We start from the raw sequence: 14,238 nt of genomic DNA on the forward strand, positions 1-14,238 counted from the left end.
GGGCTAGGTACTAGATGACATGAACAAATTATCATTAATTTTGTTACAGGTGATAATGGCATTGTGGCTAAATAGGAAGATGTTCTTAATTTTTTAGAAATATACATTGAAGTATTTAAGGAGTAAAACATAACTGTAATTTATTTTTTATTTCAAAATACTAAGGGGGTACAAATGCTTTAGGTTATGCGGGTTGCTTCTGTAATGCTTGAGTCCTGGCTGTGGTGTGCCTGTCACTCACATAGTGTTCTCTGTACCCATTAGGTAGGTTTTCTTCCTCCCCCTCCCCCCTCCCCATGGTTGATTTACACTGAGTTTTACTTGTCTCTGTGCACTTGTGTGCTCATTGGTTAGTTCCAATTTAATAGTGAGGACATGTGTTTGTTTCTACCTTCTTGAGATATTTCACTTCGGAGAATGGTTTCCAGTTCCACCTAGATTATTGCAAAAGGCATTAATTCATCTTTGTTTATGGCTGAGCAGTACTCCACGGTGTACGTATACCACGTTTTATTAATCCACTCATGAATTGATGGGCACTTGGTTGATTCCACACTTAATTTACTTTAAAACACCTCGGCAAAAAGGTAAAAATGACGAAGCAGATATCGAAGAGGGTTATGATTTCATTAGATGAAACATTATGGAGATTCATTATGATTTGCTCTCCTTTTTACCATATTTTAAATTTTTCATAATAAAGTTAAAAAAAAAAAACCAGCCATGGTTGCAGGAAAGAATCTAGCCCTCCACGAATTGTTCTGAAATCTTCTCTGCCCCTCAGGTCACCTTCTACCGAGTCCCATGCAGTGGTTCAGGCGAGGTGTCTGCAGCTCTAGGAGCAGAATGAGACCTGAGGGAACAGTGTCTGGGCAGAGGATGGGAGGCAGCCCCCCACCCCTGGCACCTGGGGGACGGGCGTCCTTCTTTTCACACAGAAAACGGCTCATGCCACAGCCGACGCGGCAGTGGAAAGTCTGAACCGAAGCGGGTTGGGGAGGCCTGGGTTTGAGGGAGCTGTGAAGGTTGAAGGCTGTTGTCCGTGCAGAGGGGGCCTGCAGTCACTCACTGGTTGAACACCTGGGACCCTGCCCAGCTGACTCCTGGTCTTGCGCCCTTGGGCAGGTTCCTCGCCAGTCACCAGCCTGGCAGGTGCCGTGAGGATGCAGCCCCAGGGAAGCTCTGAGCACAGAACATAAGCGGAGACCTGACGAACGTCGTTGCTTATTCTCAGTAACTCAGGTAGAAATTGCTGGGACGCCAAGTCGAGGTTGCTGCCACGTTGGATTTTCATGGAGCAGGACCTGGCTTGGGTTTCCAGGGACCAGCTATTGTGAGGAGTGAGCACTTGGAAAGGATCTGGGGTTCCTGCAGGTAATAACCCGTCTCTGCCAAGTTGCCTCGCAGACCTGGGCAAGAGGAAGTGCTAGCCAAGCAGTGATGGGTGGAGGGACTCACGGGTGCAATCCTCTAGCCTTTGTTTTGGGGGTGCCCTCACCTTCCTTGGGCTCTGTAGCTCAGCCCTGCCCCACGTGCAGCTTGGGGGACCATCTCCGCTCTCTCCTTGTTACTTTAGAGTGTTTGAACATCCCCCTTCCAAAAAAAGAAAAATCTTCGCAAGTTCTCCCAGGGCTGATTAGCTCCTTTCTTGTCTTCCTGCAGCAGAGCCTCTCAAGCTGTCCTTGAGGGTTTCTCGCGCAGATTGGAACTAGGCTTGATTAGCTCTGTTCGGCACTAACCTGGCATATTAACCACCTTCTCAAGGAAGAGTGTCTAATTGCTTCACGATGGCTTAAAACCTGGAGATGAAGGAGCAGAACTGGCATTGAGACTAGGGGAGCAGAGCCCGAGCGGCTCAGCGTGGGCTGCAGGACCCTCGGCTCCCTGGCTTGTTTATCACTTGATTCCACACAGCCTGCCTCCCACCAGGCTGCGTGGGACTCTAGCCACTGGCCTGGGACCACGTGGCATTGGAGTGGCTGCGGCAGTGTCTGGGTGCCGCCATCCCTCTGGAGGAAGGTGCCCTGCTGAGGCAGCTCCCTGGGTGGGGCTTGGACAAGAAGACCTTGCTGTGACTTTGGAGTGACCCAAGGCGCCCCTGCTGGCAGCAGGTGCTCTGTGGCTCTTTCTCCGCCTACCTGGTGCTCAGAGGAGGCTTGTCAGAGAAAACGCAGAATGCCCAGTGAAATGTGAATTTCAGATAAACTACCAGTAAGTTCTCAGTGTAAGTGTGTCCCAGATACCGCATGGAGAGGTTTTGTTTGTATGGGACATACTTTTTGCTAGAAAATCATTGAATGTTTATGTTAAGTTCAGATTTCACGAGACATCCTGTATTTTCATTTGCTGAATCTGCCAGCCGTGGCTTAGAGGCACCAGTTAAGAAAGAACCTTCCTTCCACCCCCCGGCCTTGGCAGAGCTCTGTGGGAACTCTTCCTCAGGGACCAGGGCAGGCACTGGGGGGTTTCCTGGGTGCTGACAGATTGTGACTGAGCCCCTGCCTCGAGCCCGCTCTGCGCCAGCGCAGGGACAGCAGAGACGAGAGCCCCGCGTCATCCGTGGGGCCTCCTGGACAAGGCCCAGCGCTGCTCTAGGCTGCAGTTTCTTCCTTTGTTACATGTGATTCATCGGAGCACATTTCTCTCGTGTTCCTGTGGGGTTGAGATGACCCTGCTCCTCCACCACCCTCTCTGCTCTTCATTTCTCCTGAAACGCTCGGCCTTCAGTCCAGAAGGACCGTCACCTTCCCAGGGAGAGCTCTTCCCGGCCTGTCTTTGTCGTAAGCGTGGAGGCGTGCGAGCAGGACCGGCTGTAGAGTTTGCTGGGACCCCTTGCTCCAAAATTATTAAGAATTTTAAGGTGGGGACATCAGATTATCACACAGTCCAAGCACAGACCCTCTGTGATGGCTCAGGCTGCAAGTCCGCGAGGTGGCTTCTGCCCACAAAGGCCAGGAAGACCTGGGTGGGGTGGGGTGGGGTTAGGGGGTGGGGCAGGAGGGCCCGGGGCGCAGAGCCCCAGAGCACCGAGTGGAGACCGCCCCGACCTGGGCGCCCTTGCCTCCCCTCTGGGGCCACCCTGTGCAGCCCAGCCTCGTGGGGCCCTGGGCTGCCAGGTGGAAATTGTTTATTAATAAAATCTCTTTGTTAACCAGTAGCAACTAATTCATGTCTTGGGACATTCCTGTGAAGCCAAAATTAAGCACATGCTGTGGAGGGTGCAGCTAGTATGATTCATATTTACACACTGGCCTGTGTGGTCACTGGATTTATCTGCGTCTCCCTCGCTGGCCTGTGATCTCCACGAGGGCCACAGCAGTGACAGTTTGTGTTCATTGTTATGGCCCTGCCCCCCAACACCACGCTGGGCACGTTGTAGGTGCCCCAGAAATAACTGCCACACTTGCGTGGGAACACACTGCATGTAGTTTTTGGACCTGCTTTTCCCCCACTTAATAATAATAATGTCACGAGCATCTGTCTTGTTACTGAACGTGATGCTACGTGTGAAGCCTTAGAGACCATTCGCACGGGGTCATCGCTTAGGACAATGTTGGCTCTCTGGGTGGTGGCGCGTGGTTATCGCATATGCTGTGGGGTCGTTTCTGAACAGGTGAGGAGAGCACACCTGAGTGTAGATGTTTTGTCTGTTTTCTCAGGATGCCAAGTTCGTAGAGGAACGAAGAAAGCAGCTCCAGAATTACCTGCGCAGCATCATGAACAAAGTCATCCAGATGGTCCCCGAGTTCGCTGCCAGCCCCAAGAAAGAGACTCTGATCCAGCTGATGCCCTTCTTTGTGTGAGTACCCTCGGGCCATGCTCCGCCAGGCCGCCCACCGCTGCTTTCTTTGTCTCTTTGGAAGTTTGGGGACCAAAGTGGCTCTCGAGGTGCCCTAGACTCCAGGGGTCCCAGGTGTGCTCCAGGAGCTACTAGGGGGCTGAAATGGGGGCTCGGTCTCAGCACTTTGAGTTTCTCAAGGCTCACGAGAGAGTAGGTCTACAAACGAGCATGGTCGATCAGGACGCATGCGCTTCTGTACTTTCATACGCTATGATCAAAGGAGAGGTTCATCTGCTGTGCAGCTCACAGGTGTTCCGAAGCTAGGATGATCTGTGTCCGTGTTTGTCACGCTTCGGCAATGAACCCAAGGAAAAATTCTCACAGACTCCCACCAGTGTGGACTGAAATTGTTTTGGTATTAATATTACTTAAGTAGGAACAAACTTAAAACTAGGTCTAACTTCCTTGCCTTTGTATCTCTTCTAAAAGTAAAAAATATTTAAAGACGTTTATATGTTACGCACTTACAGAATCATTACAATTCAAAATTGTCAGTTACGGATGCTGTTGTTTTTCCGAAACCAAATCTTTGCTCACGATGGTGGATGGTGTCTTCTTTAGCACCTGCCACGTGCCACGCCAGTGTGTGCGTGCGGACCCCGCCCACCCTGCTGTTCTCTGGTCCCATTGCTGGGAAACCGTGGGGCTGGTGGCTGCCACTTGGGTGTCACTGCCTCCTCACTGGTTAGTCCACTCTGTTCTAGTCTCTTCTCAGCCAGAGACACATTTACATCTTTGGAATTAGCGGAACCAACATGACAAAGCACTACTTGGTTTTTATAGAGTCTTCAGATGACACGTAATGTAACCATGCTATTTCTAAAATATTATCATTGTAATAGGGACACAAAATGTGAAACTCCAGAGAGGAAACCTATGGGATTTCTCAAGAATGGGCTGGGATTCCTCATTTGAGAAGCCTGGGGCTGGGTCTGTGTGATTTATTGGGATAGAAAAAATAACGTTTCCCGTCACTGTCACTCTTTAAAATGGCACAGGGCAGGTTTGGGGGCTGTGTTTTATTCCAGTGGTGATGCCGTAACTCAAAACCGGGGCTTATTTCTGCTTCCCCTGTGGGGGTTGCGCTCAGCATGTCCGAGCTGAACTTCCAACTGGACAAACATGCGCGGTGGCCTCATACCCTGCTTAGGTCCTTGAAATTGTAGCCAAGATGGTTGCTCAGGTTTTTCTAATTGTTTCAGGACTTTCATGAGACGACGTCATCGTATTGTGCTGCCTGTGATAAAAGATGCCTTTTTTCCCTGAGCGGGAGACACTCTCTGGAACACTGGCTTGTCCTTCTACCCAGGCATGTGTGGTGCCAGGGCCTTGATCTCAGTGTTTTGAAACGGCCTCGGTGGTTCCCGAGAGGAGCTCTTGTTCTTGTAAAAGCCCCCTGGGAATCGGCCACTCACTGAGTCATGTGACTAGTCGGTGACCCTCCTGCCCGGCCCCGGCAGGCCGGCATCTCCGGCCGAGTGTCTACCGAACACGAGTCTGCTGAACTGTAAACACCGCATGGTAATGCGAGGATTAGGGCGAGTCGTGCCGTCTCAGCTGCACTGGTTGCCGCTAATCAGTGTGGAGAGAGAAACCTTTTGTGCCTAATTAGCACCAAGAACGTAAGGTTCAATTTATGGGCCTTAAAAAACAAAAAATTTCAGTAGGAGGTGGTGGCGAATGACACAGTATTGACACCGGAATTTTGACTACACATTGGTCTAGATCCCAGTTTAAATGCCCTCTTCTTTTTCTGTTTTGAGCGAGATGGGGTTACGGCTGAGAGTCTGCAGATTGTTTCATTTAGGGGTAATGGAAGGTGAGCTGCGGACAGGTTTGCCCGTGCTGGCGGACCTCCCCGTGGTCACATCCTCGCTGTGTGCCCACAGAAAGCAGCGAGACTGGAGTCTTGGCTAAGGAAATAATCCCCCCAAATATAATTATTCTTATAAATCTTGACATATGTTCCTTGGGTCTTTGAAATGCTGATTTGAGATTCTAAAGGCCCATTTTAGTCACTGCACGTGAATGGACGTGTTCTCTAAGGAGAGTGCCCGTGTGCCAGGCATTTGTTTTGGGTGCTGGCCTCGTGTTCCAGCCACTTCATCTCCTCTCATCTTCCTGAGAGCCTCTTAGGAGGGCCCGTATCTTCACTTTATTAGGTAGAATCTTGCAAAGTTGCCATTAAAATGACAATTTTGCAAGGTTTCATAATGCTTTGTAATGATAACAGTTTAACTACATAAATATAATATTTCATCATACTGATGAGGAAAGCAAGGCTTGGAGAGGTTACCTGGCTGATCGCAGGGTTGCCCACCCAGCACACGGGGAGCCTGGGCTGTTTGGTGCCATAGCCCGTATTTTGGGGCACAGGTAGCAAACCCGGAGCCTGATCCCTGACTTGTTTTATTTGGCCAGTACAGTGGGGTTTTGTTAGTTGTTTGTTTTCCTTAATTGAAGTACTTGCCAACGTAAAAAAATTTGAAGGTGTCAGCGAAAAAGTCCAAATGTCAAGCTTCTCTTGAAAAATCGGAAGAATTGGTCACAGTCTACTGCAGTTGGGTGCCCCTGTGTCCCCCGAACCCCCATCCTGTTGTCCCCTGGACACTGAGCCACCTTCCCCTGCCACGGGTCACTGCTCTGTGGCTGGTTGTCTCATGCTCAGGTGATCACCTGCTCACGTCACTGCCTGGACGTGCAGTGGACACTGGAGTTTGCAGTCCTGGCTCTCATCTGCTGCTCTCACAGCCCCTGCAGTTCGGTTTTGGATTTGAGGACACTCGTGTTACCCAGGGTGCGTTTGGCTTGCAGGCTGTGCTCCTGTTGTGTGTTCTAGGGCTCGTCCGCTGTTAAACTTCAGTGCTGGTGGTCGCGTTCCAATTTGAGGGGCGGGAAGGTGGGCAGGAAAGATAAAAGCTAGTGGGTGGAATTTGCTTCTGTTTTTCCTTGTGTTTTGCCTTAAAACTTTTGGGCTTGTGCAACCCGAAGTTCAGCATTAGACAGTATCTGCTTTTGCACACGCTTTTCCACTTTGTGTCCATATTTCACTGTGTTCTGCAAGGGGCGTGGTGACTTCTAAGTACTCTGCCATCTGCACATCTGAGAGCTGAAGAATCAGCAGGTTGAATTTTTTTCTCCCAATCTCTCTGTGTCCCGTTGCTGTCTTTGCGAACGCCAGCAGCAGCTCTGAATTGGAAAGTAGGCCGGTGGGAAGTGGGGCGTTTCTTTTCTACTTTGAACTCTGTGTATCAGCGTGGCCCAGGTGGAGACCAGAGCCCGCCCCCCAAACAGGGAGCAGGTGAATGCCAGCCCCCCAGCACCCTGTTTTGGGAGCCCCACGTTGCTTGTATCCTCTGGCATTTGGTGGAAAGGTGGTCACAGAGATGTGACACGTTGCAGATGGTAGCAGACACCGAGGGAAGTGTCAGGTACTGTTAACAAAAGGAGACTTGGATTCCAAGAATTCACTCTGCAGAACTAGAACCGCACATTGGTGACAGCTTCAGTGATTCGCTGTGCTGTCGTTTAGCACATTATTAAAATGTTTTTCTGCAGAGTAATTTATTCTTGGGAAATATGTTCTGCCGCTCCTTGAGGGGAGGGAGAGAGTCAGGGGTGTGGAAGGCCGCAGAGTGATGTGGGTCACGGCACGAATTCCCAGCTGGATTTTCTGCAGCAAATGCGGTCTGTGTTTCCCACCCGCCCCCATATCCTGCCGCATTTACTCTTAAAGTTGTTAAATGCATTTTTTTTTTTCCTGAAACATGAGCTGCCATGTTCTCCCAGTGAGCAGGTTAAGTTTAGCTCAGGGATGACATGCCCCGACCTGTGTCCTGCCAGGGACCACTTGAACCTAAGCTGAGACCCCAGGGACCACTTGAACCTAAGCTGACACCTTTGGCTTTGCAGGTTGCTGCTAACAGGAAGCATGCAGTCCCTCCCCAGGAACTTTTGACTCACTTTGCTTTTGTGGACTGGCCAGGACCTTGCAGGCTCCAGCGTGCTCAGCATTGCCCGGCTACCAGAAAGGAGTGCAGGTGCCATTCAGGATGTCTCAAACATGCAGGCAGACTGGTTAGGTGTGGACAGTGTTTTGAAATGAAATGTCCCTGTCAGTGACTTTCAGTGGCCCTAGGGGGCACTTTTCCAACTCCTTCCTCTTGCATTTCTCCTTGGCCTGCTTCACTGATTTCCATCAGCTACCTGGCCCTCCAAGGCAGGTGAGTTTGAGCCCCCTGGTAGCCAAATGGAAAGCATGGAGATTTTGGAGTCAGTGATGGTCCCCAGCTCTGTCGCTAAGGAGGAAAGTGACCTTGGGCAAGGGCTCAGCCTCTCTGAGTCCTAGTGTCCCATATGAAATGGGAAGAGAAGTACTGACCTTACTGATTTGCTGGGGTATTAAATAAGATAATCTGTGTACGTGTGCTTAGCATGGCGTCTTCTGTATGTCCTCTGCTGTCAGTGAGAGCACGGCCTGGGGGAGAGGAGGAGGAGAGAGTCCTTACAGAAACCTCACAGATACTGCTCTCGGTCTCTTCGTCCGTCCGTCCATCCATCCATCCATCTTTACAGGTGAAAAATTAGAGTCTCAGGATCTTTGCTCAAGGTCACTCCGAGAGAAAGTTGCAGGCAGAAGCAAGCATCCACTGTGCTGCCCTGAGATATGGGACCTAGTTAGTACACTGTAGGTGCTCATGAAACAGTAACTTTTATAACATGAATTATTCTGAAAGTCAGTCTCTCCCTCCCTCTTTCCCCACCCCTCAATCTAGATAAAGTGATTTGGGGCCTGCGCTGGGTACCAGGGGAAACAGCTGAGCGCCGCCCTTCCAGGGCAGAGAGGTCAGCATGGGCCCAGGTGGCAGAAGTCCCCCCTGGGGCCAGGCCTGTCCTGCAGAAAAAAGCCTCATTCCTCAGCTTGTTACCTGAAGGCCCCTCCTCCGGGGACCCGCTGCCCTGGGGCCTGCAGAGATAACATGCAGAGTCCCACTTCAGCAGCTCCGGCCTCCCGGCCAGGCTGTTTCTGGGCGAAGGTGTTCGGGTGGGGGAGCAGCCCGTGCAGAGGCCCTGGGGCAGGCAGGTGGGTGTGTCCGAGAAGGCCAGCGTGGCCAGAGAGGGTGGGGGATGAGGGTGGCGAGGTACCCAGGGGCCGGCTCAGGTAGGGCCTTGGAGGCCACGGCAGTGACTTCATCCTGGGTGGGAGGGGAAGCTGTTGGAGGGTTTGAGACAGGGTGTGACGTGACTTGGTTTAGGTTTGCAAACCTCACTGTGGCTGTGGTGCAGAGTGGAATCGGAGAGGGACAAGCCCGGAGGCTATTGTCAGGCCCGGGCAGGAGGAGGTGGCTTGGCATGGCGACAAGAAGGCTGAGTGTGGAGCAATTGGGTGGATGTCACCGAGGAGGGCTTGTCAGCTTCTCTCCCATGCCGGCATCCTGTCAAGCTGGGCAGATGCAGAGACGCCCCAGGCTGCTCGCGGTGTGGTCTGAGGCAGTAGGCAACCCCTGCCGACATTTGCTAGGCCGCTGGGCTGAGCGGGGAAGTCGGTAGGGTATTACACAGCCAAGTGAGACATCATCCTGAGACAGCCTGCCCTCCCGCCCTCCCTCCAGTGCCTGGCCGTGTGTCAGGCTGCAGGGTGTGGGTCCCAGCTCTGCCTCTGCCTGGCCGTGTGACCTAAAGCAAATCGCTTAAGTCCTCCTGGGCCTCAGTGTCTTCCTCTGTACAATGGGGATACCAATAGCATCCATGAGGTGGAGTAGCCATGGGGTTCACCGCCCATATGCATCAAGCTTTTAGAGCAGCGCCCCACATGTAGCAAGCGCCGTGTGTATGTAACTATTTCCTCCAGGAGAAAGGGAGCTTGGGGGAAGGAGAGTCTGCAGAGCAGACATTTTGGGTGAAATGAAGAACTTACGGTGAAAAACAAAAAAAACCCCAACACCGCAGAGAGATATCAGATGCGGAAGCAAACAGCACACCTGCTGTGCGTACCCGCCCTCCCCCGTAGTCACCGTCAGCTGTCTTAGGTGACTTTGCAGGAATCGTGAATACTTACGTACGTCAAATACAAATGCTACTACTCTTCTGCAATTTGCTTTTTCTAATTTGATAAAGCTGGTGCACTCCTTTTGAAAGGCACATGGCATCCACTGCAATGGCTGTTTCATAGTTTATTTCACCATTGCTCTACTTGAACATGTGAGAGGTTTCCAGATTTTTCTCCCTCAAACAGTATAGCCTGGAACATTTCAATAGGTACACATTTTTACAGGTAAGTCTACAGGATTGATTTCTAGAAGCCATTCTGTCTCAGAAGGTGTGTGCATTTTTAATATTGGAAGACACCACTAGACCCCACCCTCTTAAACCAATCCAATATGCAGGATTTTGACCGGGACAAAAGGGTTAGCCGTTCTTTCCAGGTGTGCAGAACAGCCGCAAAATGCAGGGAGCCCCACGCCATCCACTGTGGCCGGAGAACAGGGCACTTGCCCCCACGCTCAGGGTGCACGAGGACGCGGGGCAGGGACGCAGTGGCACTTCCTTCCTCGTGTTTCTCAGGAAATGTGTGTTTTTCTGAATCTCAAATCTCAAGAAAAATCAGTCAAGAATTCAGGGGAAAAATATTATCATTCTTCTGCAAAAAGGAAGGTGTTCCCTGTTTGAAGGAGTCCACGCCAGCCAGGCACAAGCAGGAAGCAGCAGCACAGGGAGCTCGAGGCCTGGGTCCATGTTGGCGGGAACTGGGCAGGCACGTGGGAGAGAAGTGGGTCACGATCCAGTTAGTCAGCGCCGCTTGGAGCCGACGCCGTGTTGCAAGAGTGTGTTCGTGGCTCTGCTGCAAACACTGAGTCATTCTGGCAAATAAAGTAAATACTAATATTAATATACTTATGTGAATAGTACACTTCATGTGAGTGGCATTCCAAGAACTGAGTTTGGGAAGAACAACGAGTCCTTAAGCCGGCAGCGGGCACACGGCTCTGCGCGGAGCCGAGAGCCTCGCGGGGAGTCTCGCGCCTCGCCTCGTTCTGGCAGCACCCACCAGCGCGCGCATGAATACTCACTGCGGGCTGCAGGGCTTTGCAAATACTACCCAACTTCATGTTTGTTACTAGTAAGCAAATCGTCTTAGGGTTCTGTGATAACGCGTGTAAAGAATGCCGGTAATCGGTTAAGAATAGCTTATGGTTTGGGGAATTCCCGAGAACCCCCAGGAATGTTGACCTGACCATCTGAAATCCCGAAGAGTCACCTCTTCCAGGAGTCTAGAGACACTCTCTGGGATATGGTTACGGAAGCACAGAGGTTACGGAGGTGGGGAGGGTGCCCAAGGAGAGGGGGGAGCTAGAAGAGGTGACGGTCAAGGATGGAAGCTGGGGACGTGGGCGGGGCCAGGAGCAGCAAGGCAGGGGGAGAGGGAGGCCAGAGAGCCAGAGACGGGCAGGTCAGCCTTTCCAGGGAGCAGGTGTTTGCCAGAGAAGCCGTCCCCTGCATGAGGAGCTGCAGAATTAACACCTAGTCCCAGAGCATTAGGAATAGCAAGCTGTCCTCTGCCACTGCCAAGCTGGAGCAGGTGGCACAGCACGGCTGTGGTGGCATCCCCGTCACCCTCGTCAGTGGGGAGAGTGCTGCGAGCAAGTCATCGAGGGCAGCAAAGGGGAAGCTGTGGCCCCTTTGCCAGCCCCAGCCCGAGTCACACCTCCAGTGGGGACAGGGTCATCCGAACGGTTCTGCTTAGAAACGCAGCCGCCTTTGCCGGGCAGGGCCTCTTTCTAAACAAAGCGGATTCGGAACTGGCACCTGTCTGAGGCCTGGGGACTGTTTTGCAAAACAGAGCAGTTTATTCTGACGCAGAGCACTCTGCATATTGTGTAGCTTCCGCCTGGAAAGTCAGCGCCGGTGGCTGTTGGTGAGGCCAGTGCCTGTGGCCCTTTGGGTCCTGGGGTGACTTAGGTCACACAGGGGGCATTTGAGCCTGTGGAGTCCTTGGCCCCTTTGCTGCCCTGTTGATGCGTCTTTGGACTCCACAGGAGGGGAAACACCGATGTTGCCCCAGCACAAAGTGACCACGGACAGACCTGTACGAGTTAGAGGGGAAGCCCCGTTCTGCCACTGTAACCGTCTGTCACCATCCCTTGCTGTCTTACCATCATCGCCATTAACCAGACGTATTATTTATGGGAAGGAGGCACCTCCCCACGGGGACTGACAGCCCTGATTGGAGCACGTCTGCCCAGTGGGAGCCCCCACCTGCTCCTGCGATCGCCCAGCACTGCGTTTATGGACGCCGGCTCCTGTCCACAGCGACAGAGCAAACCCTCCAAATTTGCCTCTGTCAGCTGGGGGCGAACCCCGGTGCCTGTAGGGTCCGGGCAGGTCACGTAAGTGAATAAGGCACCGAGGTGACAACGGGAGGGATGTGGAGTGGTGCTCATGGGCCCCGTCTCAGGGCCCCGCTGCTCACCCCGCCGACTCCTGCCATGTGGAACCACAGGTTGCCAGGAAAAACTCTTTGAACTTTTCAAGAGATGGCGGAACCCCACACCTTGATATAAAATCCAGGATTTAAATACGTTGGGAACTAATTTGTTTGTGGGCCAAGCAAAACATCCATGGGTGGCACGTGGCCCACTGCACGGCTAAAGCCTTCAGGGCAAAGAGGTCTGCAGCGCACGCATCTTCCTGACAGGTGAGCAAGGCGGGCGGGAGGCACTCAACCCTGGCAGCACGAGGACGAGGTGTCGACCAGGCCAGCTCCAGCACCGGCCTCGGGATAGACTGGCCCACGCTGGGTTCGCTGGAACAACGCCCAGGCAAGAGACGTCCTCTCTGCACCCGCACAGCCTGCCCCTCCCTCTGTGTGGAAGGTGCCTGTTCCCAAGCAGGGCCTCTTTGACCAGCCAGATGTCCTGCACTATCATAGCTCACTGCAGCCTCGAACTCCTGAGCTTGAGTGATCCTCCAGCCTCAGCCTCCCGAGTAACTGGGACTGCAGGTGTGCACCACCATGCATAGCTAATTTTAAAAAACATTTGTTTGTAGAGACAGGTCTCGCTGTCTTGCCCAGGCTGGTCTTGAACTCCTGGGCTCCAGTGATGTGCTCCCACCTCGGTCTCCCAAAATGCTGGGATCAGGTGTGAGCCACTGCACCTGGCCTGCCTAGGAGGTTTTAACTGGACCAGAAGGAAGGGTGAACACAAGCCCAGCTTTGGCCCAGACGTGCTGTCCTTTGAGCTGGGCAGGCAGGTTGAGACAGTCCCAATGCAGCAGGAGGCAAGCTGTGCCGTCAGGGCCGGGATGAGGCCTGTTTGTGGCTTCCACGTTAAAGGCACAGGCAGAAAGGCCTCGCTGGGAAGAGAAAGGGCCGCAGGGATGCAGGCCTGGGCTGGACTCGAGGCCGTGCCACTTACCGTCTCGCTGATCTTGGAGTAAGCCTGTCAGGGCCTTGTGCTTCAATTTCCTCGTCTGTGAAACGGGGCTGATAATAGGCCCCACCTCAGAAGGTGGAAGCACTTAACACCAGGCGGTAACAATGGTGATTACTTTTGTCGTTAGCAGGAGCATGCTCAGCTAATTCCTGGGTTCCTTAGGACCAGGGGAGAGCTTGGCGTTATGAGGGACTCGGGGCGTGGGGGTGGGAGGAGCACACAGCACGCACGTTCACTGGGGATATGTAAGGGACGGTAGAGATTTCTCCATTAGCTCCAGCCGTGGCGTCTCCCTTTCTTCCCAGACACTGGTCAAGTTCATCTGGGCGGCTGAGGCGCGGGGATCTCGTTAGCATGAAGATGCATCCCCGTGGCCAAGCCCAGACACCCGACTGCCGAGTGTCAGGTTCCCCCACGTAGTGGACCTTCTCTCACCTCAGTAAACTCGTCAGCGTGGTGGCCGGTTGGATTGCAGTACGCTAGATAAGCCCAAGCTTTGTTATTAATTTCTTGAAGGATTGAAACGGCAGCTTGGTACATAACCGAAGAGGCAAGACTTTATGTCAAACAGACCTGGGCTCAAATTCCAGCTCTACTGCTTAGCAGCCTTGACCTTCACCTCGCTCTGCCTCAGTAGCCCCATCTGTCAAATGGGGCTAATGGCAAAGACCTCGCAGGCTTGCTGGGAGGAACAAAAGAAATGTCACCTACTAGGAGCGTCTCACAGGGAGGCTATTCTAACTGCATGTTTTACTGCTTTGTTCAGACTCTCACTTCAGTCCCAGAATGATCTGAGCTGGCAGCTTAGATATTATTACAATTCCTTGCCCTACTTCCTGTCTTTTATTTTTAAACATTGGAGCATCTGAACATTTAGTTTGGAGAAAGGGAAGCAGATTAGATATTTTGGGCACAATAACCTCCATCTGATTTGGGGTGCATAAAAAAATAATGAAGTACCCC

At 52.4% G+C, this 14,238-nt stretch overlaps 1 protein-coding gene across 3 annotated transcripts in view; it reads left to right on the forward strand.

Moving 5' to 3' along the window:
* SNX29 (sorting nexin 29) overlaps positions 1-14,238 on the forward strand; it is a 394,246-nt gene that overhangs the window by 360,495 nt on the left and 19,513 nt on the right. For all 3 annotated transcript variants that reach the window (XM_045542623.1, XM_045542624.1, XM_045542626.1), the window contains one exon: positions 3,660-3,799. In XM_045542623.1, the coding sequence (XP_045398579.1) occupies positions 3,660-3,799 (140 nt within the window). The remainder of the gene's footprint in view (positions 1-3,659; positions 3,800-14,238) is intronic.

This window comes from Lemur catta, chromosome 2 (genome assembly GCF_020740605.2).
Source record: "Lemur catta isolate mLemCat1 chromosome 2, mLemCat1.pri, whole genome shotgun sequence".
Lineage (NCBI taxonomy): Eukaryota > Metazoa > Chordata > Mammalia > Primates > Lemuridae > Lemur > Lemur catta.